This window comes from Chrysochloris asiatica, unplaced genomic scaffold (assembly GCF_000296735.1).
Source record: "Chrysochloris asiatica unplaced genomic scaffold, ChrAsi1.0 scaffold00226, whole genome shotgun sequence".
In the NCBI taxonomy this organism is placed as follows: domain Eukaryota; kingdom Metazoa; phylum Chordata; class Mammalia; order Afrosoricida; family Chrysochloridae; genus Chrysochloris; species Chrysochloris asiatica.
In genome coordinates, this window is record NW_006408744.1 from 18,853 (window position 1) to 42,928 (window position 24,076).

The 24,076-nt window shown below is 39.9% G+C and overlaps 1 protein-coding gene across 1 annotated transcript in view; it reads right to left on the reverse strand.

Moving 5' to 3' along the window:
• Nucleotides 1–24,062, reverse strand: part of MCM10 (minichromosome maintenance complex component 10) — a 40,072-nt gene extending 16,010 nt beyond the window's left edge. The window contains exons 1-15 of the mRNA XM_006873177.1: nt 24,056–24,062; nt 22,873–23,223; nt 22,026–22,130; nt 21,753–21,890; nt 19,377–19,551; nt 18,149–18,314; nt 15,788–15,955; nt 14,399–14,515; nt 12,986–13,185; nt 11,620–11,720; nt 10,343–10,453; nt 9,661–9,778; nt 7,636–7,864; nt 6,042–6,186; nt 5,491–5,609 (exon numbers count right to left, since the gene is read on the reverse strand). Coding sequence (XP_006873239.1) covers nt 5,491–5,609; nt 6,042–6,186; nt 7,636–7,864; nt 9,661–9,778; nt 10,343–10,453; nt 11,620–11,720; nt 12,986–13,185; nt 14,399–14,515; nt 15,788–15,955; nt 18,149–18,314; nt 19,377–19,551; nt 21,753–21,890; nt 22,026–22,130; nt 22,873–23,223; nt 24,056–24,062 — 2,250 coding nt within the window. The remainder of the gene's footprint in view (nt 1–5,490; nt 5,610–6,041; nt 6,187–7,635; nt 7,865–9,660; nt 9,779–10,342; nt 10,454–11,619; nt 11,721–12,985; nt 13,186–14,398; nt 14,516–15,787; nt 15,956–18,148; nt 18,315–19,376; nt 19,552–21,752; nt 21,891–22,025; nt 22,131–22,872; nt 23,224–24,055) is intronic.
• Between the last annotated feature and the right edge of the window lie 14 nt (nt 24,063–24,076).

Consider the following 24,076-nt stretch of genomic DNA (forward strand, 5'->3'; position numbering starts at 1 on the left):
GAAGTTCATCTGAAACCTGTCCACCATGGGTGACCCTGCTGGTTATTTAAAATACCAGTGGCATAGCCCTCAGAGTCATAGCAACTCAAGCCACCACAGCATGACAGACAGATGAGTGCTGGCTGTTTGGTTTTATGTTGAAACTGGCACTTTAAATTTCAATATCAATCCTGATACAATCAAGATGTTCTCTCCCAAGATGGCTCCAGGAATAGCTGAGCGTCTTTAATTAGAAAACAATGGATTTCTTGATTCTCTTATAAATTTCCCTAGCTGTAAGCCCTCCAAATGTGTTTCAGAGTTCCAGCACCAACCCGAGTCTGCTTGGCTTGGTATTGCGTGTTGTTATTGATGGAGCTCCTCACTGCATGTCTACCCGATCCGTGCCATCTTGAGGCTGGTGATGTTTGATAGAACTCACCAATGAAGGCTTCTGGATCTGGATGTCTTTGGGTTGGCAGTTTTTTGATGACCTGATCAATTTCTTCTATTGTTATTAGTCTGTTAAGGTCTTCTACTTCACTCTGTGTGAGTTTAGGTAGGTCGTGTTTATCTAAAAATTTGTAGGAGTACAACTTTTCATAGTATTCTGTTATTATCCTTTTGATTTCCTTTGATTCCATTGTGACATCACCCATGTGGTTTCTAATGCATGCTGCTTGTGTCTTCTCCCTCTTTTCTTTTGTTAGGTTTGCCAATGGTCTGTCAATTTTGTTAATCCTTTCAAAGAACCAGCTTCTTGTCCTGTTGATTATTTCTACAGTTTTTCTGTTTTCTATCTCATTTATTTCTGCTCTAATCTTACTTCTTTTCTTTTAGTGGCTGTAGGTTCCCTCTGTTGGTCTGTTTCTAATTGTTGTAGATGCTGTGTTAATGTGTTAATTTTGGTTCTTACTTCTTTTTGGATGTGTGCATTTATTGCAATAAGCTGTCCTCTCAGTACTGCTTTCACCGTGTCCGAAAGATTTTGGAAACACAGTTTCCATGTATTTCACTTTATTTCCCTGGTCTTTTTTATTGTTGATTTCCAATTTGATACCATTGTGGTCTAAGAAGATGCTTTGTAGTGTTCTGATATTTGTACGTTTATGGAGCTTTGTTTTGTGGCCTAAGATATGGTCTATTATGGAGAATGTTCCATGTGCCTAGAAAAAATGTGTATTGTGGTTGGGTTGAATGCTCTGTACTCATCTATTAAGTCCAGTTGGCTGATTGTGTTGTTTAGTTCTTCTGTGACTTTGTCAAATTTCTTTCTGGTTGTTCAACCCATTTTTGAAAGCAATGTATTAAAATCATTCACTACTATTGTAGATTCGTCTTATTTCTTTGTCCAGTTCTATTAGTTTGCTTTATATATTTTGGAGTTCTTTCTTTGGGGTCATAGATATTTATTATGCTTATGTCATCTTGTGCAATTGTACCTTTAATCATGACATAATGTCCACTCCTGTTTGTTTTTGATTGTAATTAGCTTGGTATATTTTTTTCTATTCTTTCACCTTTAATCTGTTTTTGTCTGTGTGTAAGATGTGTCTATTGCAGACAGCATATTGAAGGAACTTGTTTTCTTACCCATTCTGCCATCCTCCGTCTCTTAACTGGTGCATTTAATCTGTTTACATTCAGTATAATTATTGACAGGTATGGATTAATTGCTGCTTTCTTTGTTCTGCATATCTTCCTGTGCTGAGTTCATGGTTTTTGTGTTGTTTCTTGTGAGTTTCCTCATAGTTTTAATGTTTCCATGTTCTTCAATTTTCATTTTCTTGGTATGTTGTGAAGTGTTTATTTTCTTGGCAGTTAACTTATATTCCATTAACTTTTCCCTCCATTTCATGCAGTCTATTTTATCCTGTAATCTAACTGACCTTCTCACCATGTGGATCTCTGTTCATACATATTTACTGTCTTTCACATTGTAATTGTTTTGATCATAGACTGACCTCCCAGATTCTCTGAATTAGTTCTTACAGGGACGTGCTGCCTCGTGTCAGTCTCTGGTTGTTGTTGATTCTTGTTGTCTTGTTCTTTTTGGTTCTCAGTCCACAGAACTCCCTTTAGGATGTTTGTCATGCAGGGTTGGCTTTGGCAAAGTCCCTTAGCTTCTGTTTATCCTGGAATGTTTTGATTACACTGTCTTATTTGATTGATAACTTTGCTGGATAAAAAATTTTGGGTCGGCAGTTTTTTCTTTCAGGGTTTTATATGTCTCCCCATTGCCTTCATGGTTTCTCCTGAGCAATCCAAGCTTAATCTGACTTGTTTGTCTTTGTACGTAACGCTTCTCTTTTCCCTAGCTGCTTTCAGGATTGTCTCATCATCTTTGATTTTGGAGAGCTTGATTATGATATGTCTTGGTGATTTTCTTTTGGGGTCTATCCTTCCTGGGGTTCGTTGACCTTCTTGAATGTTTATCTTTTCAGGATGTTAGAGAAATTTTCTTCCAGCAGGTCAACTGTTTCCTCTGTGGACTTGTGTGATTCTTCTTGTTCTGGAATGCCGATAATTCCTCTTCATGTTGTCCAACATAATTTTTAGACCTTCTTTGGATTTTTTTATCCTTTTTTCTGCTTATTTTTCGTAGTGGTGTGGTGTTGAGAGATTTGGCTTCCAGCTCACTAGTTCTGCTTTCCATCTCTTCAATTCTACTCCTTTGCCCTTTCAGAGTATTGTGTGTTTCTGATATTCTATCTATCATTGATCGTTTGGACCTCTCTGTAGGTTTTGAATTGTTTCCAGTGCTATCTTATTTGATTTATAATCATTTTTCTGAGTTCCTTCTAAGGCATTTCCAAGGCCTGCCCTCCTTCCATCATGGAATCCAGGTCTATATCTAGGTCATTTGTCTCAGACATTTTATTTTGCTTCTGGACATGTGCTGATATGGCCATCTGTTGCATGTTTAGTGGCTAGCTGTGGCCTTGAGTGTGTGTTTTGGTAATTTTTATGCTTTCTGATTGCCTCCAGATATTTGTGATCAAGATGTAGGCTTTCCTTTTCACTTTTCTTATTGCTTAGAGTAACTTTTGCGAGTGTTGCTTGCCTCCCTGTGTAAGGCAGTTGGTACTGGAGTTCTTGCCTGGATTACGGGGTTTTATAGGGTGTGATTGTAGGTTGACTATGTGGCAGTAATTGCTATCTCTTTTTGGGTAATGTAGTGAGAGAAAGAGCTCCCTAAAGGTAAAAAGGGTAGCCAAAAGAACAAAAAATTACAACAGCATCAGTAAAATAACAAAATAAGAAAACAAACAAAACCAGATTGGAGACTGTAGTCTGTAATTGCACTAAAGGGAGAGAAGAGAAGGGAAAAAAAAAAAAAAATCTGTAGCCTAATATGACTTTAATATCCTCTTTCAGCTTTTACAAGGCTGCCTGATAAATTTCAAGATGCCACTGTTATTTGTTATGCTGTACCTCAGCATTTTAATTTTTGGCCTGTTTTGTTTTTAAACTCTCTCCCTCTCTACATCCCCTGTTCTGGCCTTTTCCCTATTAATAAGCAGTTCAGGGCCAGCTGTGGCTGTTCTGTGCTGTCAGTTGGTTTTGAGCCGTGACTGTCTCTTTAAATGCTGAGAGGATCTGTGCGCATGTGTGGCAGGACTCTCCAGTGGTGGGAGTGGGGGTTGTCCACTCGCTTAGGCACTTCCGAAGTCCGCAGGCATTAATCCGTGGAGGGTCTGCTTGATCTCGCCCAAGTTGTTGGCTCCGGGCCGCTGAGCCCAGCAGATTCTAAAGTACTAGATTTTTTACTTCCGCTACAAGTTCCACTAGCTGTAAGTCTTGAAATTTTAAAAATATTCCTATATGTGGTTCAGAGTTTTGGAGCTCTCCCCAAAATCTGCTTCAGCTGGTATTCTGTGGTATTATTGACGAAGATCTTAATTGTACCTCTACCCTAGCCGCCACCAAGCCCTGCCTTCTCCACGTGGTTATTTTTAAAACAACAAATACAAATAAAAAACACTAACATTCTTAACACATCAGAGTCAAGTACCACACTAAAAGGTAACGTTTGCTACTGTTTCAATATAATCTCAACATATGTTACATGCCATGGAGTTGGTTGAAACTCATAGCAACCCTGTACAGGGTTTTTGAGGCTGTAAATCTTTACAGGAGCAGAAAGCCTCATCTTTCTCCTGCGGAACAGCTGGTAGTTTTGAACTGCGGACCCTGAAGTTAGCAGCCCGATCTGTAACCACTACGCTACAAGAGCTCCTTAATCTCAACATATAGAATGTACTGATTTATTTCCTAGTGACAACAGTTCAGTCTATAAGATACTGTTCTGCAGAAGAAGCACTTGGCAGGAGAAATTCACTGTTTGAACAACTAGAAATAGGTAAGAGGGCAGACAGATGTTTGCAGCAGAATGTGGCCAAGCTTCGGAGTTACTGCAGCTACAGAAAGAATAGAGTCCAGGTCTTTTGGTGGTTACACGAGGCCAAATACAGTTCTCTAGTGCTTTAGGGTGTGTTTTACAATCTTTCCTGGTAAGAGTTTCAAGTCCAGTAGAAAGACATGAGAAACTGTCTTCATGAAAAGAAGAGCATGGTACTACTACATGAGGTCAGTACTGCCCTGAAAAGACCCATTTATAAAATGTACAGAGTCCTGGTGGGGCACGGTGGGATAATACACTGGACTATATAAGCCACAAAATCTGTGGTTCAACCTCACCAGCCACTCTCTGGAAATCCTGTACAGGGTTGCTATGAGTTGGAACTAACTCGACGGCACTTAACAATGACTGAGGGGCATTACTAGCAGAAATCAAGAATGCCACATCTTCTACAATACTGCAGTATTGAACAGTGCCCTCAAAGAACAAAGAATTGCTTCCACATAGCTTTTGAATGCTATGTGGAACATCGTATGGCTGAAACACCTGATTATAACCCTTGCTATTTTTAAGTGCTGTGAGTCAGTTCCATCTCATTGCGACCCTGCATAGGGTTTCTGAGAAGTAGCTGGTGGGTTTGATCTGCCGACCTTTTGGTTAGCAGTCCAGTGTGTCTCCTACACAGTGCCACACCAGGACTCCAATTATAATCCTAGGGCATGTTTTGTACACAACCTTAAAATATTTGTGCAAGTTTCAATATACAATGCATATTCCAATAGAGCAACTTTAGTGAGAGTCGACCATGCCTTGGTGTGTTTGAGTTTTTCATTATTATTCATTAAAACAAAACATACATCACAGCATCCAAGAAATATGCCCATGGCATTTAAGTCACCAAGAAAACGGGTATATCAGTCTTCAATTCTAGCTCTTTCATGTACAAGTAGAAATGCAAGTCTCTTGGCTATTTCATTAGTTCTTCTAGCATAGCTGTGCCCAGGCATCTAGCATATACATATTGAGATATTTTTATTATAAAGAAAATACACTGCAAAAATGATACTAACTCAAGTTTATAAATATGCAAGTCAGTAACACTGAGCACATTGTTCTTATTCTCTATGTTTTTTGTCTTGGGCTCTTACCTCTTTGAGGATTCCAGTGTGCTTAGATTTTGCATTTAGAATTTTCTGAAATTCTTCAGATTCCAGATAGGCAAGCTGCTCCTTCCATTTTTTCTTAGCAGGTTCTAATTCATCCTCAGCTAGAGCAGAAAGGAAAAACATGAACCGTTAGGAGAAGAATTTCAGAAGACTGTTATGGTCCACAAATGCCCTTCCCTCTATTCTTTCTTCCTCTGCCTGCCAGGGTATCAGCAAAGGAAAGTTCTTGAGGAGAAATGCGTTGAGTAGAGCACACGGGGTGGTGGCAGGTGTGATCACTAGCTAAGACCGTAAAATAGGGGCTGATTATGATATAGACAATAGCAGCAAAAATCCTACTTACAAATTGGTATGAAAATAACTGTTCAAATTGTGTATAATTTTACTGCAATATAATGTGATTATAGAGGTCAATTAATTAGTTGCAGATGTTTACGTTCTGTTTGTGTAGCGGTAGTGTGAAGTAAAATAATAACTTCTGATGCCAGGAATGCTAGTTTCTTTCCCACTAGTAACTTTGAAGTTTGCAGTACCTTGAGGAGAAAGTGTATTGTTCTTTTTCACACGTTCCATCACTTCCAAGACATCCTCTGGGTCCCTCTGCTTCCTTTTAATGCTGTTTGGGTCTGTCTTCATAAGAATCTGGCTTTTTGCTCTTAATTTAGTTATTGCAGCTAACTAGAAAAAAAGAGATTTAGAAAAAGAGATTTAGGGAGATGAAAATCTAAAAGATGGGATGATGTTGTTAAGTGCCATCAAGTCGGTTACGGCTCTTAATGGCTGTGTACAGGGTTTCTGAGACTAACTTTGCAGAGGCAGAAAGCCTCATCTTTCTCCCACTGAGTGGCTGGTGGACTTGAACTGCCAACCTTGTGGTTCCCAGTCCAGTGCTGATCCTACAGAGCCATTGTGCTCCAAAAGATGAGATGTTGTTAAGTGCTGTTGAGTTGGTTCTAACCCACAGCACCACATTAGGACTCCCAAAGATGAGATTGGCACCTACAGACCTGTATGTTCCTCTTGCAGTGATTAAATAGTGAACTCTGGCTGCTCTCAAATGAATCTGGCAAAATGTTTCTGTTTAACTTAGCAATATGAACACAATGGTTAACAACATTTCAGAAGCATGGGAGACAGGTCTTTTACCTAAGCTAGACTGTAGACCTCAGTGGCAGCACAGCCATTTTATCAAGACCTCACACAGCTAGAGAAAGACTAGGGAGGACACTTTAGACTTCCCTGCTCAGTCTTAAAGAGAGCAGCTTCCTGGCTTCTGGACACACGAAGGAATCACATTACCATTTGGAAGTTTGTTTTGGAATCGGACAGAACTGGGTTAGAGTTTCAGTGTTGCAATTTAGTATCTTGTAATCTGACACAAGGTATTTAAGTTTTCAAGCTCAAAAGAAGAATAGGCACCAGTCAAGTAGTTTGAGGGTACTCAAGGTGAAGCGTGTTGGGCAGTGGGCTTTTGAATACGTATAGCCCCCACTTCAACCAGAGTGGCTTAGTTTTATCTGTCTACAAATTGGATTCTTGCATAAGATGTCTTTCAAAGGAGTCCTGGTGTGGCACTGTGGGTTAATGAGCCAGAGTGCAAAGCCGTTTGAACTACAAGGTCAGTAGTTCAAGCGCACCAGCCGCTCCTTGGAAACTCTATGCAGGGTTGCCGTGGGTCAGAATCGACTCGATAGCACTTAACAACAAGTGTTAATTAAACAAGCTTGAAAAATACTATTTTATAGCTTTGTCTCAAATAATTCCAAGAACGCTTTACTATTTCCAGCTGTAATACAATCTTTTTCTACACTTATCCCCTTCAGTCTGACCAGAAAGTGTTGACAGTGGCTCCCTTTCTTGGATTACATAAGTAGTATTATGTTGATACCATTATCATTTAAAATTCCTTTGACTTCAATAAATAGCTGTTGTTGCTGAGTGCCATGAGTCAGTTCTGATTCCCAGCGACCCTGTAGAGGGTTTTCAAACAGTAGCTGGTAGATTTGAACTGCCAAGACTCCAGTAATGAGTATAGACAGTTTGAAACTCAAGTTGTTGTTGTTCAGTGCCGTCAAGGACTCCTTGCAGGAGGCACATCCAAGTGTTTTAGAAGTAAATGCCAGTTACCTTTTTGGCCTCTGCTAAAGCATTCAGTTTTGGTCTTGGTGGCGGTGACTCATCAAAGAAGAGAACATCGTCTCCTTCAGAGATGCCTCGCCCAAGCTTGGGTGTCTGTGTGGTTGGGGCTTCCTCCTGCCTGGGAAACTTGGCTCCTGTTTGTGAAGACTGAACAGGGGGCTGTCGAGAAGAAGATGGCAGAGCTGGGCTCTCGCCTTTACTTGAGCTTTGGAGAAATCTTGAAAAGAAATACACAAACAAGGTACTTGCTTGTTAGAAGATGCAAACACGTCTCTAGAACTCAAAGGTCTTACATGCTGGGAGATCTTACACACAAACCCCGCACTGACAACTAGTAGTTAGTAAAATAATGTCCACTTCTTGGTTAGTAATTCAAATGAGCTCATAATAAGAACAATACAGGTCCCGCAAACTCCTTTGTTAATTGATTTGTCATTGAATAAGCTATAATTGCTTTCCAATTTAGGATTATTATTTTTACTAATTTTTAAAATTTGATCAATATTTTCTAGTGGCTCTCTTCTAGAGGACACAGACATGAAGCAGAGCCACAGACTGCATTCCCAGCCCTCTGGGTACCTCTAGGTGCTTTAGTTTGCTTTACTCTGGTGGAAAGATATGTTACATGTTACATGGGACACATTTGGAAGTCTATCATAGAAAGGCATTATAATTTGCATGGAAATTGTTTCAAATATAGTTTTAAGGGCTATTTTTTAAAAAAACCAAGTTTAGTCCAAATCTCTTACTTTATCCCTGAAGAGATTGAGGCCCAAGATTGTATTGTGCTTAAAGTACCAGACAATCTGGGGTTAGTACTCCTACACAGCCACTCTCTGACATCCTGGGCTGAGCCTGCTAACACGCGAGCTCCTTTCCCACAGGCCCACATCTCTGTACATATTTGTGTCTCCTGTCGACACACAATGGATACTGTGCATCAGAGACCACACCAGCACCTCAGATTAACCTGTCTGAGTCCACACCCATTTCCTATTTTCCCAAGAGTTTCCTCTTCACTTATAATTGACTTGCTGTTCAAGGAACTACCCAACTGTCAGTAGCCCAGATTTGAGACAGCATGATTGATTGTTAAACACTGGAGTAGTGAGTTTAAAAAAGAGCTCTGGTAGCGTAGTGGGTTACGAATCAGGCTGTTAACCTCAAGGTCAGCAGTTTGAAAATACCAGCTGTTTGTTCCACGGGAGAAAGAGAAGGCTTTCTGCTCCTGTAAAGATTTACAGCCTTGGAAACCCTGTACAGGGTCACTATGAGTCGGAACCGACTCCATGGCACACAACAACAGTGACTTAAAAGTTGGGTCTCTGACCTTGTTTCATTTTTCACCAAACCAGGATAAGAATACGAGTGTCAGAGTCACTGTGAGGACTATATGAGACACTCTCTTTATACAGACTGTATAAAGCCCAAGACTGTATTGTGCTTAAAGTACCAGACAATCTGGGGTCAGTACGGTACGTGTTACTACATTTTAGACAACCTGAATTCAGGAATCTTTGATTTGTCCTCCTTCTACATCCATTTCCACTCGTCTTGCCTCTAAAATGACTGTATTTATAGTGTCTCATTTTATCATTCACCTCAGCAACTGCAATCTCTATTTGTTGGCTCAATCTAATTATGGCATACCAAAAAAATGGGAGCCAAACAGGCCAAAGGATGCTTTTCCATTTCATAAAGGCCTTGTCATATTTTACGCCTGTTCCATTTGGTATCAGAATTCCCTAGCCCAAGTATCAAATACATAGGATTAAGTGCTGTTGAGTTGGTCACGATTCATAGTGACCTTGGAGCGACTGGTGAGTCTGAACCGACGACCTTGTGGTGAGTGCTGTGGTTGAATGCTTATCCTATAGCACTACACCAGGACTTCATTTAGGTCATGTTATAATTACTTTAAAACTTACAAAGTTATAATAGTAGCCAACCTAACATTCTGAGGGTTTCCTAGAGGTGTTATCTACATGTGGGCTATCAAATGGCCACTCTTACCGTTTCTGGATTTCTTCTGCTTTCTTTTTCCTCATCTCCAACATACGTTGCTTCTGTTGCTTCAAGAGGACTGATGCTGAGATAGACTGTATAGCAGGTGTAGGGTTCCCCAGGATCCCTAAAACAGAAGGCCGCAGATGGAAAGTGTTCACTGAGAGGCTGAGGGAACTCCTGAATACACACTGCACTAGGAGTCCAAGGAATACTCGGCTGCTAGCCAAAAGGTAGGTGGTTCGAAACCACAAGTGGGAAAAAAGACTTGGTGATCTGCTTCCATAAAGGTTGTTGTCGTTAACTACTACTAGAGTTGGTTCTGAGGAGTGACTGGTGGGTTTGAACTGCCACCTTGCGGTTCAGTGCTTATCTTTCAGTATCATACCAGGCTAGCCTGTGAAGATTACACACAGCCTTGGAAAACCTGATGGGACAGTTCTTCTCTGTCCTACACAGTCACTACGAGTCAGAATCAACACAACAGCACACAACACCAGGAATCGCATTAAACTGTTAATGTCATTGGCTGCTAAGTGAAAGGTTGGAGGTTCTAGTCCACCCAGAGGCACCTCAGAAGAAAAGTCTAGCAATCCGCTTCTGAAAAGCCTACAAAGTGCACTTTTACTCTGAAACACATGGGGTGCCATGAGTCAGCGTCCACTTGATGAAACAAGCAAGTTGACTGTACCTGATGTCTTGGCTTTAGCCAAATGCTGTTTTAAGTTTCTGGCTCCAAAGGTGGGCAAGTCCATCAATTCTCTGAACTCCTCAGAACAAGATAAGCTCTTCTGTGGTATTCCTATAATATATAAACAACAGCTTTATAGGACTCAAAATTCAGACAGTTTGATGTCATATGTATTACCATCTCATATTTTATTAACTATTTATAATTCTATCATTTATAAATGAACTAGTAGACACAGCACCAAGAGGGAGAAAATGTAATTCTTGCCTGTAACGTCAGACTCTAAGTGCTGTTGAGTCGATTCCGACCCATAGCAACCCTGTATAGGGTTTCCAAGGAGTAGCTGGTGAGCTTGAACCACCGACTTTGCAGTTAAAATGGCTTTGCAGTCTCACGCATTAACCCACAGCGCCACACATCAGACTAGCAAGATACAAATATATCTTGTATCTAGTTATGATTAGGACATTAAGCAATCAATGTGTATTGGGTCATTTCATGCATTATTTCTGGAATATTCACTATGGCAGAGGTAGTCCTGGTAGCATAGTGGGTTACATGTAGGAATGCTAACCACAAGGTCAGCAGTTTGAATTCATCAGCCGCTCCATAGGGGGAAAGATAGGCTTTCTGCTCTCGTAAAGATTTACAACCTCAGAAACCCTATACAGGGTCGCTGTGAGTCAGAACCGACTCCACGGCACATAACAATACACTATGGATAAGGGCCTATACTTGGTCCTGACCACTCTTTATGAATAAAGTCACACCTAGAGGACAGGGTGGTATTTTCTGATCTGTTCTTACTGGACAAGAAGAGTTAAGTTTAGATATGGCAAGAAATTTAAAAAAATTTAAAAACATGCTGAATTAAAACACTGCTAGAATTAATTCAGAAGTACCTGTGGCATAGTTAATGCGCTTGCCTGCTAACAGAAGGATTGGATGCTTGAGTCCACCCAGAGGTACCTTGGAAGAAGGCTTCATGATTTACTAAATCAATCAGCCACTGAAAACTTCTGCAGAGTGCTGTTCTACATAGGGTGGCCATGGGCTGCAGTCAACTTCATGGCAACTGGTTAAGGGTGAGTATGGCATTTTTTCTCAAGTTACTGCTAACTATGCTTTCCTTCAAGACATAGGCCATGTTATTATTCACTAAATTTATGTGATGAATGGGACTTTATAACCTAGAATCTGAGTTATACCCAGGTCAGTCCTGGACAATACATGTTTAAGCTAGAGAAAGAAATTTAATATGGCTTAAGTGACATTACCGAGTTTTTGTCGAGTTTCCTGAATAATCAGGTCTGAGCCCTTAACAACCATATCAGTCAGAGTGGTTTGGATCTTCTTCTTAGGAGCAGTAGTGGCTGCACTGAAATGACAAGAGCCACCCGGCCAAATGCTGATGAGGTAAAGAAGGCACAGAAATACTCAGTTCAACTATTGCAGAACATCCGAATTTGTCAAAGCATTGAATACAGACTGGCTTTCTTACTGCCAGGGTCCTGTGGGGCACATAATCAACAAGCAGAGGTCACAAAGCCCACAGATTTGTTTGAGGTTGTCCCGGGGGATAGTTTGGCAATGGAAACTCAGTATAGGTTAATACTGCAATGCCCATGCACGGGGAATTGCCTAGGTAACCATAGAGCTATATGCAGAATACTGTAGTGCCTAGGTAACCATAGAGCTATATGCAGAATATTGTAGTCACTAAAAATAATGCCACAGGTGAGTGTTTACAAAGGAAAACATTATTTTATGTGGAGAACAAGATGATACAAACCCCAGGTATAATATGATCTCATTTTATATGACTAGAACTTTGTATGTGTGTGGGCGGTCTGGGAGAGGAAGGGACACCTAGAAACACATATACCCAGTTATCTAGGCTGTGAGATTATGGATGGTCTTTGGCTGGACTGCATAATCTATAAGGTATAGGTATTGCTTTTGACAATTTGGAAAAGTACAAATGCGATTTTGTATTACAATATGTGCTTAAAGTTGTCAGAGAGACAGAAAGTACAAATCTTCTTGCCCAATTCCTGTTAGATTTTTGTTTATGTTTTGTTCTTGGACCAACCGCAGCTCCCTCGTATCAAGCCCCCCCAAACCCCTTCTGTTCCCAGCTATGTTTCTCACTAGGCGTGACAAGGCCATAGAAGACCTATGGAGAGTCCCTAGATCTCTCTTCCCTGGGCAATACTTCATTACATATTCATTCGTTACTTGGCTTCTGGGGCCTGCAACCTCACTCATATGAGTCCTAAGGGAAATGAATTAAATGGTAACACCAACATTAACTTACCTTGAAAAGAAGTTGCTCAATATTTGCTTCTGCAAACATTGTTAATGTGACATAACTTAATTTTATAATCAGTCCAGATAAAGCTGCACTATTCACATTAGAGTCAAATATGAAGTGTCGGGGCCTCTTGTTAAAGAGTAGCATGACCTACTCATGCCTCTCCCTTCAATGTGTTCCCCTCTCTGTCTGGAAGTACCTTATTAGATGCAGTGAGCTACCAAAGGTTGAACAATATTCTGACAGTTACAGAAAAGTGTAACCATTGGATTAATTCTTATGAGACAAACCGAACACTTGTCCCCAAAGAAGCCCTGAGAACGTCTTACACCGAGGCAGCATATGATGCAGACGAAACTCCTCCGTAGTAAAAACCATCTCGACACAGTCGTTCCTTTAGGCTGCTGCCTTTGTGGGCAAACTTCTTTGGAATTCTTCCTCCGGAGAAGGTGGACTGCAGATCTGCTCGCTTTGCACTCAGCTTCCTGTACTGAGCCTGGACATGGTACTGACAGTACTCGCAGTCGTTCTGTTAAAAAGGACAAGCAGCCACATCAGGGTTAGGGTCCTAGGCCAGGGACAGGGCATCAGAGAGACCCTTCCTCTGATGCCGAAAGGGTTTCAGTGGAGCTTCCAGACAAAGATGGACTAGGAAGGAAGGAAAGCTGGTTGATCTGTTTCAGAAAATCAGCCAATGAAAACCCTCTGCAGTAGGTGTGCTCTCCTATTGACTGAGGATGGAATAGGCCTGTGCAGCTGGTCATTCGGCATGAAGTCACTGGGGTCAGGGGATGACTCAATAACAGCCATCAGTTCCTATTACTCCAGCAACTCCAAGCCTTAACATACCCAACTTGACAACCACCAGGATGACTATAATAAAAACAGACAATAACAAGTGTATGCGAGGATTTGGAGATATTGGGACTCTCATACATTGTGGTGGTGGTTAAGTGCCGCTGAATTGGTTCCAACTCATGGCGACCCTGTATAGGGTTTCTGAGGACTGGCTGGTGGGTATGAACCACTGACCTTATGGTTAACAGTCTAGTTGTGTAAGTCTTAAAAAACAAATTAAACATAAATGTGGAAACTCAACTGATAAAAGATGGCACAGCTATAAGAAGAAATGAAATACCAGTACATAACTGCATCATGGATGAGCCATGATAGGTGAAAGAAGCCAGACATAAAAGGCCACATGAAGCCAGACATAAAAGGCCACATGATGTATGATTCTATTTGTGAGAAATATTCTGAACAAACAAATCATTAGAGACAGAAAGATGAGTGGTTTCTAGGGGCTGGGAGGCAAGTGTTAATTGGTCTGGGGTTCTTTTTGGGGAAATATTTTTAAATGTTCTGAAATCAGAGAGTGGTGATGAATGTAGAACTCTGAGATGTATGAAGAATTATTGAATTGCAGACTTCAAAAGGGTGAATTCTATGGCATGTGCAATTAAATTTTTTAAAACGAACTCTATGAAAAAGTGAAATACAAAATTTAGACTAAAATATGGTTTCTGATGTGTTTTTTCTTAATAGGTGAAATTCTCCGTCTTTCCCAACAACAAAGCCTTTTCTGAAAATGGCAGATTTTTTTAATAGCATACAACTAAAATTCAGTCAGTTTTCTCATTTTGACTTTTGAGTTCCAAATTGGTCAGTACAGCTGAAGTACCCACTATTTCTAATATTTCCCTTTTTTTAGAAGAAACCATATTAATAAGGTGAAAACCAACCAAATTAACCATCTGTGTGCACGGCTGACCGTTCTTCTTCTTTGCTTTACAGATTCCCAGGTCCAGAGCTTCACCCATAATCAGGACCTTTTGAGGATGATCAATAGACAAGCATACCTACAATAGAGGTGGGTAGAGATTAGCGCAAGCCAAGTCTGATGGTTTTTTATCAGCAAAAATGGTTGGTGATGAGAACAAACAGGATGGCGGATCAGGCAACTTAGACACTGACTACCTGAGGGGGCAATAAAGGCACGAAGTGACTGGCTTACAAGGTTTCAAGAGGGAGCTTAGTTTAAGAGTGTGGGGGGGGGAAAGAAAGAGTCCCCACTGAAGAGCTATCATCTTGTCTAGATGGGTCTGGGGAAAGGAGATGGGGATAAGATTCGTAAGATTCAACAGTGAATAACTGTTATCATGACTAATCGCGACTGTCACAATTGTAAAAGGTAGAAGTTTTGTAACAAAAAAAGGGAAGTGGTTAATCTTACAGTCCAGAAACAGAGGACCCTAGGACCATCAAGAGAGAAGTGCACGAGCAGAGTACGGAACCTTATCCAGAGAAACAGCAGTGCCAGAGATGGAGACATGGAAAGGGGGCGCCGCTGAGGACTCTAGATTCAATTCGTGGCCAGGAGCAGACCTGCAGAATGTGCCCTTTGGAGATGTAAATTATTATGTATGTCTGAGTGGTTTTTTTTTTTTGGTTTGTGTGTTTTTTAAAAAAAGCTAAAGTGGACAGAGAGATATACTGTTTATAATCCCCCCCATATACCATCAGTTAATGAAAACGTTATATGAATTATTGAATATGAAACTGATGATATGCCCTATAAACTTTCACTCAATCCACAATAAAAACCTTAAATTATTAAAAAAAAAAAGGTTGCTGATGATTTGAAGTTCATAAAACAACCTAGAAATGGGAGCCTGGAAGACATAACTGAATTCTCTATTCAATATCCTTTCTTTCCAGCCTAGTGACTTATTTAGGCTGGCCACACGCTCAGCTTCAGGGACTGAATTTTCATTGCTTATCAGCATTGCTGATAGCTAGTGATGGCCACGGGACTTTAGCTAGTTCAGCAGAAGTTAATAAGAAAAGTATTTGGGAACACTTTTTCTTGATTAAAGGAGACTGAGAAGGCAGGCTCAATCCTCTTCTGCACTTCATGCCCTCAACAGAGATGTGATGGTTGAAGCTTCAAAGTCACCTTGTGACCACGAGAGCTTTCTCTTGAGTGACAGAATATTGATGGGGTGGTAAATAAAACATATAAACACAGAAAAATCCAAATTAATGGAGACATAATAATACAAAATTAGGACTAATTATTTGGAGGTAGATCACTATCAAAAACAAACCAAAAAATTATGCAAAAGGCTTACCTCTTCTGAACCATCCTTGGGTTTCATGGGGTTAGCATTGAGTAATCCTATGACAGTGCCTTGCTCAGTCTTCCACAGTTCCTTGTGAACTTCTCTAAACAAGAACAAGGACACACACTGTGTCAAGTCACGAAGGTCATTCAGTCGCCAGATGCTGAATGTTCTCCCCTGAAATAAATATTCTTATTTTAATCATTTTTGAACAATAGATTATACTGTTTCCATTATAGTTCAAGGATCCTAATATTCAGAAATAGATAAATATATTCAAGATCAAATATAATAATCCGAAAACCCATTAAGTCTAAATTAATCCTTTCCCTAGCCTTCAGTATGAAGTGGCTTCAAAAAGTTGTGGAAAAATTCCATTTTTTTTCATTCTATTTCCAGGAGCTTTCTTAAATTCCCTCAGATTACCTTTCTTATTTTAGTGATGAAAGTGAAGGGAAGCCAGTAGCAAACTTATTACTACACACTCCTCCCCAGTCTGAGAACAGTCAGTGGGATAATAGTGCCTCTAATGACACACCAGGTAGCTCTGTGGGTTAATGTGCTGGACTGCAAAGTCGGTCTGAACCCCAAGGTTGGTGGTTCAGGTTCACCAGCCACTCCTAGGAAAACCTATACAAGGTCGCTAGGATTCGGAACTGGCTGGATGGCACTTAACAACAATACACAACACACTTACACGTGTACATACAGTGTTGAAGAAAAAAGGAGCACTGTGCCACTACAGGAGGCCTGGTGTGGCGCTGTGGGCTAATGCGTCAGTCTGCGAAGTCGTTTGAACTTCAAGGCTGGTGGTTCAAGCCCACCAGCTGCTCCTTGGAAAGAGTCATTATGGGTCGGAGTCGGAGTCGACTCGACAGCACTTAACAACAACATCATGCCACTACAATTTAATAACTTACTGATATGAACAGCTATCAGGTAAGCAATAATTCTATTACTCTTGACTAACATAATTATGTTTTAAATAATAATTAAAATAGAGCTGTTTCAGCTCTATGGTATTAAATCTGTGCTTTGCTTAGATTAACAAAAGCATCATTTAAAATAAAACTGCTCTAGAGTTTTAATTTAAAAAAATATTACTATCTGAAGAAATTCAAGTCAAAATGCTGACTACTTATAAACTTCTATTGTAACAGAAAGTTAAAAAACAATACTTTGAATAATGTTGGATTAAGCAGTTTCATGGTGGTATCTGGAGTCCTGGTGTGGGTACTGCAAGTTAATGTGCTGGACTGCAAAGTTGGTTTGAATCATGAGGTTGGTGGTTCAAGATCACCAGTCACTCCTAGGAAACCCTATACAAGATTGCTATGAGTCAGACCAGGATCGGACATTGTTTCGTTCTGCTGTGCATGGACGGGGTCACTATGAGTCGGTTCCGACTTGATGGCACCTGACAACAACAACATAAGTCAGAACCGACTCGGCAGGACTTTAACAACAGCACTGTAGGTTATAGGCAGTGATTTTGGGGATTCTGTTATTTTCTGTGCTTGTGTACAATGTCATTCATGAAAGAATTGAGATCAGCCGCACACTTATTTCAATGCCATGGTAGCCAATTGTGATGCAATCAACAACTGAATAAAATGTAAGCCAAAACTTATCCTTCCCTGCAACAGAGCTAGAACATCGAGTAATCTAAAACCTCAAATAATAGCTATTGCCAGATCTTATAATTATTTATGCATGGCCAAGATCTAAATTAGAGAATGAAATTGGTAGTGAGCATGATTAAGCACAGTATTTTGGCACTGGAAGAGACGTTCCATATCATCAAAGCCATTAACTTCATTTTATAGATAAGTAAATAGAAGTCCTTCCAGAGAAGAAGGAACCTAGCTTAGAATTAGAGTGTTCTTGACCTGCCTGGCCACAAAATACTTTCTCTCCTATGCCTCAGTCAACTGGGATTTACACAAATTATTATATCTTATGTAATATCCATCAAATTAAATATAACATAGATTTCAGCAGAGGCCAGCAACTGTATAACTTCTGCAATTGCCAGCTTACATCTAATGTCAGGATCTCCAAAGATCTGTGAATTCAGCCTGATGTCCTTCTTCTCCACAGGATGGATTACAGCATCATGGGCAACCCCATATGTCACCAATGACAAGGACAAGTGAATTGCAATAATGATTTGGACAACAAAAAGCCATACGACACACATACAACTAGATCTCCTTTAAGTAGGGCATTCTTCACATATAGTCCCCTTGGATACTCACCCAATGGCAGTGCAGCTTTGGAGCTTACTAGTAGCTATTTCATAATGCGAAACTGACAGACCCAGCATGACAAATTAAGAATGCAAGTCCCCAGTATTCGTTTATGGCTTACATTGTTAGAACTCTGGGGAGTGACTTTCTTCACTATCACTCCAAATGTCACCCAGTCCATTTCTTCCAGCGTCTCACTTGCCATCTTCTCCTTGATATGAGACAGTCTGATCAGTTTTCGGCCAACCATTTTTCTGTTCATTTCTGTGGAGGATACACGAGGCCGCCTGAGTGAAGGAAACAGCAACTAGTAGATTAATATGCCAAGAAATAAGGGATTCTCTGTACCAGGTGGTAAAGTGAGGTGCAAGGGGGCAGAAACCTCTATTTTATCAGTTCCTAGGGTGCTAAGTGTATAGTATGAACCAGGCACACACTTTTATGGCAAATAAAAATAATGTTTAAAGCTCTTCCTTGGGTTTAGAACTGGGACTATATAAAAAAACAAGAGAGGCCATAAATTCCTTAAATTCTATAAGTTATAGCATATAAATTCTCCTATTTTAAAAACTATATATAATTAAATTGTACTAAAAGATATTATCATTCTGTTTCAACTATATATATGAAAAAATAGTCTATTCACTAGAGATGGAGGCAGAGATGATGACGGGGAGAGAGAGAGCAGCTGAGGACTCGACTCAGAAAGAGAAAGCCAGGAGGCAACCTTGCAGAATGTGCCCCTGTGTTGTTTAAATGATTATATATTCTTGAGTGCTTTTGTGTACATCCAAAAAAACAAAAACCAGAGGGACTAGAAGGAAAATACTGTGGAATGATGATGCACAGAGAAGATTGTAATCACTGCAATGAAACGATATATAATAGGATGAGTGTAAAACTGATGTTCTCCCATGTAAACTATCACTCAATTCACAATAAAAGCTTAAAAAAAAAAAAAAAGGCTATTACTGTTTCTGTTAATTTCTTATGTGGCGTGGTTGGATACGCACTCGACCTCAAGGTCAGTTTGAACTGCAAGGTTGGTGGTTCAAACTCAAAAGCTGCTCCTCAGAAACCCTATAGAGTTGCTGTATGTTGGAACCGACTTGATGGCACTTCATCACCACCTATTATATAAATAAGACAGAGTCTTAATGTTGTGTGCTGATTCAAACCCAGTGCCATAGCTGATCTTATTGCCTAATCTTGTTAAGTACAAGCTGCTGGCGTTTTATACATCTGCTTGCACAAACAAGCTTTCTAAAAGATTTTCTAAAGTTTTCTGAGACAAAGACAGCCATCTAGTGGTGCACATGAATAGAGAGAGGGTGGCTCTAGTTACTGACCTGAGCCTCAGGCCAGAGAAGGCTTCTACGGAGACTGTCTGAGCAGGTTCCCCAGAACTTCCGGAGGGCTTGATGCTCTGGTCTCTAGGCATCTCACTGAGTTTGTTTCCAGGAATATTTCGGAGTGGTTGGGAGGATGCAGCACTAGACATTCCTAACGTTGAACTTTTAGGCCCTAGAAAATTAACGTAAAATTAATTAAAAAAACAGTCATACTTATCACATACATATATATATGTGTGTGTGTGTGTGTGTATATTTCTTTTTCCTAGAACTGTTTATTTTTCAATGAACACATACAATTAGTAATTTATAAGAGAACAAAGAAAGCTCACACGATCATTTCTGTCCTAGCCTTAAAATCTCTGCAGTGCAGTCAGACAGAGCTTTCCGCAATAATAGAAATGTTTACCCAATTCACACTGGTTATGAATTGGGCTGCCAACTCAAAGTGAGCAGTTGGAAGCTACTAGCTGTTCCGTGGGAGAAAGATGAGGCTTTCTGCTCCCATAAAGATTTACAGCCTCGGAAACCCTGTACAGGGTCACTATGAGTCGGAACCAACTCCACGGTACATAACCAGTACTACCAGCCACGTGTGATCGTTGAACACTTAAAATAAGATGGTTGCTTCTGAATGAATATGCTTTAAATTAAATTTAAATAGCCACAAGTGGTTAGTGGCTACTGTATTAGACATCACTAATTATTCTATGCAAAGATGTGTAATAAATACTTATTATTACTCAGTGCACCGTGGTCGATTTGATAAAGATAGAGTTAAAGCCCTCCTTCAGGAATGTACAATTATTTGTGTACATATCAAATTCTATATGAAGAAAATCCAAAGCTAGCTCCACTTTCTTTTCTTCTTTCCTGTTTTATTTCATTTTATTTTATTTGGGGATGGTATTTTGGGATCTTGGTGTAGCACTGTAGAATAAGCAATGAACTGCTAACCACAGGTCAGTGATTTAAACCCACCAATCGCTCCTCAGAAACCTTATAAGGGTCAATTTAAGTTGAAATTGACTCGACAGCACTTAATAAGAAGAGTGTTGTTGTTGTTAAGTGCTGTTGAGTTGGTTCCGACCCATAGCGACCCCGAATAGGGTTTCCAAGGCTGTAAATCTTTACGGGAGCAAAAAGCTTCATCTTTCTCCTGTGAAGCAGTTGGTAGTTTCAAACTGCTGACCTCGCGGTTCGCAGCCCAATTGGTAACCACTAAGCAAACCAGAGGTCCTTAAGAAGAGTGTAGGAGAAGGACATTATTATATGAATTTAATAGTCTCATGTACTTTTCATATTTGAGAAGCAGTTGATAATTCTCCCAAAGGTTGGAAAACTTGGGTATTTTCTTCAGTAAAATACCACTGTCTTCTTAAATAAGAAGGTGTTTACTTTTGGATAATTGCTCCCATGCTAGGGATAAAGGTGATCTTAGAACTTTAAAAACCATGCTGATGTCCCGCCCCATTGAAACCAAACTTTAGCCATTGCCTAATGACATACCTTAGTAATGTTAAAGGTCCTTTGAGGATGCACAGTATTTGCAAGTGGAGGCACTAAATATGCAACTTGTTGCCAAATAAATATCAACACTCAGAACCTACAGCTATTTTCTTCTTATTGTCATATGCCAATGTTGTTCAAGGGGACCTTTCTTGAACACATGTGAGCAATAAAAAACACTGCTTACTCTAAGCTATGTCATAAGCAAACATTTTGTCTTAGGTCTTCAAAAAACAGTCATCTTGGGGAAACATATTCAGTATAACAAAATCAGTAGGAACCCTTTTTCATTTCATTTCGTGTGTAGATTGCACGCTTGCAGAAACAAAACTTGACGTACTAAACCATATTCCTGGTAAAAATCATCTTTTCTAATGAATGGATCCTCAGGTTGAAGACAACATGGCCTCAACTAAAACTTGTCTATTTTAAAAGGGAATCTGACCCTCCATCTCATAAGCCTGAAGATTAAATTTCTAGACTTCTGGCATGAGAATTCAACCCAGTGGCTACACTTACTACAATCCAAGTAAAACTATAGGACTTTGTTGTCATTGTTAAGGGCTGTCAAGTTGGTTCTGACTCATAGCAACCTTGTATAGGTTTCTTTGGAGTGGCTGGTGGGTTTGAACTGTAAATCTTGTGGTTAGCAGTCCAGTGCTTAGTCTACAGTGCCATACGAGGACTCCGATACCAAAAAAAGAAAAATTCAACTCAATAAAAATTCAGTAAATATGTATTCTGTACCTAAGGATACAATTTGTGATGTACAGAAAGAACACAAGAACAAGCCAAGCAGTGACAAAATGGATTTGAAAATGGAACTAGAGCAGTGAGAAGTCAGTGACGCACGGAGAACTTTACCTGCAGGTGAGACCTTAGGTGCCCGAGCCACCCGCTTGGTTTTTGGTAGAGCAGGAACATCAAGCTCTGCAGAAAAGCATGTTGACTCCTGCAATCTTTGAACCTTCTTCTCCGTAAGTGGGGGACGTGGAGATTTACCTACTTGATTAAAAAGTAAAAGAAATTAGTTAAGAAAGGGGCTCAAAGACTGTTTCGCCACAAGCTGTATGCAGACGTAACGCTGTAATTTCTTAACCAAAATGCCTACTATTCCCAGAATAATTGTCTTATTACCAGAGGACTTGTGCAGAAGGACTGGACTTGCAGGCTGCTTAATTGTTGCTACTCTGAGCTGTTCTTGTAATGATTTCATTTGCTCTTGCAACTTCCTTAATTCATCTAGGAAAGAAAAATATATTAGGAACCAGGCCAGAGAAAAGTCGTTCTATATGAAGGACATATTATACATAAAGAAAATGCTTGGAATACTTCTGGTGCTTCTCTACCCCCAAGTCTGAGATCCATAATACAATCGTGTATTGAAATCACATGATTAATACAGACAAAAACTTCAAAGAGGCCCCCTTAAGTGAAAGGACTTTGATTTCTAGTAATTGAGCCACTAACATCTCTAAGCTAGTTATGAATGTACACCACTGACAGATTTCAAAGATACATATCCACAATTAACACGTTTTAGGAGTACGGATATTTATTTCATGAAATAGGTAGAGTTACCAATATAATAAATTCTGGCTCCTGTATCACAAGTAATAGCAAACTGATAAATTTTTCTATAACTTAAAAATACAAGGATGCTTAAAAAAGTTTGTGGAAACATGGATTTCAAAGATAATGCAAATTTTCCACAAATTTTTTGAAGTCCTCTTGTATATATGAGAAGATGCCAGAAATACAAGTATTCCTCAAAAACTGTTCAGGAATGATCTGCTCTGACAGAATGTGTAGGACCTTCGTAGTTTAAAGATTTATACAATTTTTTTATAAAAAGTCATTTATTTCCATACTGGAACGAGCAGCCAATTTGATGAAACCCATTAGATTGTTGGACATAAAGAAATTAAAGAACCATCATGTATAACTGAACAACAACAACAAAAAGACAATTAGTTCAGGGCACCTTGCAATTCTTGATTAGTTTTCTCTTGACCAGGGGAAGGGGCAGGAGCAGGAACTGGGAGAGTCCTATTTTCAGTTGATTGAGGAGAAGGGACTTCTTCATCTGTTAAATCTTCGGTATCTCCAAAGAGAGTGGCCAGGTTTTCCTTCTGGTCTTCAGTCCTTTCCATTTCTCCATCAACAGGCTCCTCTGAATAAGATTCATCATCATCATCAGCATCAAAGAGTTCATCAAATTGGTCACGTTCACCATCTTCCTGGATCAAGGAGTTGCCCTCCTCTGAATTACAACCCAAAGCGGACTGATTTTCCTCCAGCAATGCAGTCAGCAGAGATAAATCGTCTTCCTCTCCTAGGGAAAAAGAAGACAGTAAGAAATTTAGGCTACTGGGGGAAAAATGCTAATGACAACACTGTAAATAAAAAAAACTTTAATATTAACAAAACTCTTTAAAATCGTTTTCAAAAAATTGGCTCTATAGAGCCACCATTTGTTTGGTCCATTTGTTACTTTCCTTGTTTCTAGATTTCCACTCCTCTGATCTAACGTCTAAAGAAGGGACTTAACATCTTTCTACCTAGATTACTTCAACTAATGAAGTCCCTGTGTGGTGCAGTTTACTCTAGCCTGCTAATCTTAAAGTTGGTGGTTCAAACCCACTATGTGATAGAACCAAAGAAAAGACCTGGTGATCTGTTTCTGTTGAGATTACAGCCAAGAAAACTCTACAGAACAGTTCTCTCTGTGATGCAAGGAGCTTGTTTCCCATGGGTCAGAATCAATGCCATAGCAATTAACAACAACCTCAATTAAGGAGGTAATGAACAAGGGAATACATTTGTCTGAAAAACACACTCATACATTTAGGGCATCCCTCGATCTTTTACAATTTTTGACAAAAAAATTTAAAAATATTTAAACCTTTGTATATATTTAAAAGAGTAATAGGAAAATCTCATCATCCAGAATTAGCCATCAACAACATTCAATTTGTATGTTGTTGTTGTCAGGTGCCATCGAGTCGGAACCGATTCATAGTGACCCCATGTACAGCAGAACGAAACAATGTCCGATCCTGGGCCAACCTCACTACCGCCGCCACACTTGAATCCATCAATGATGTCACCTGGCTGATCCATCTCATTGGGGGGTCTTCCTCTTTTTCTCTGACCCTCCACCTTACCCAGCATGACATCCTTCTCCA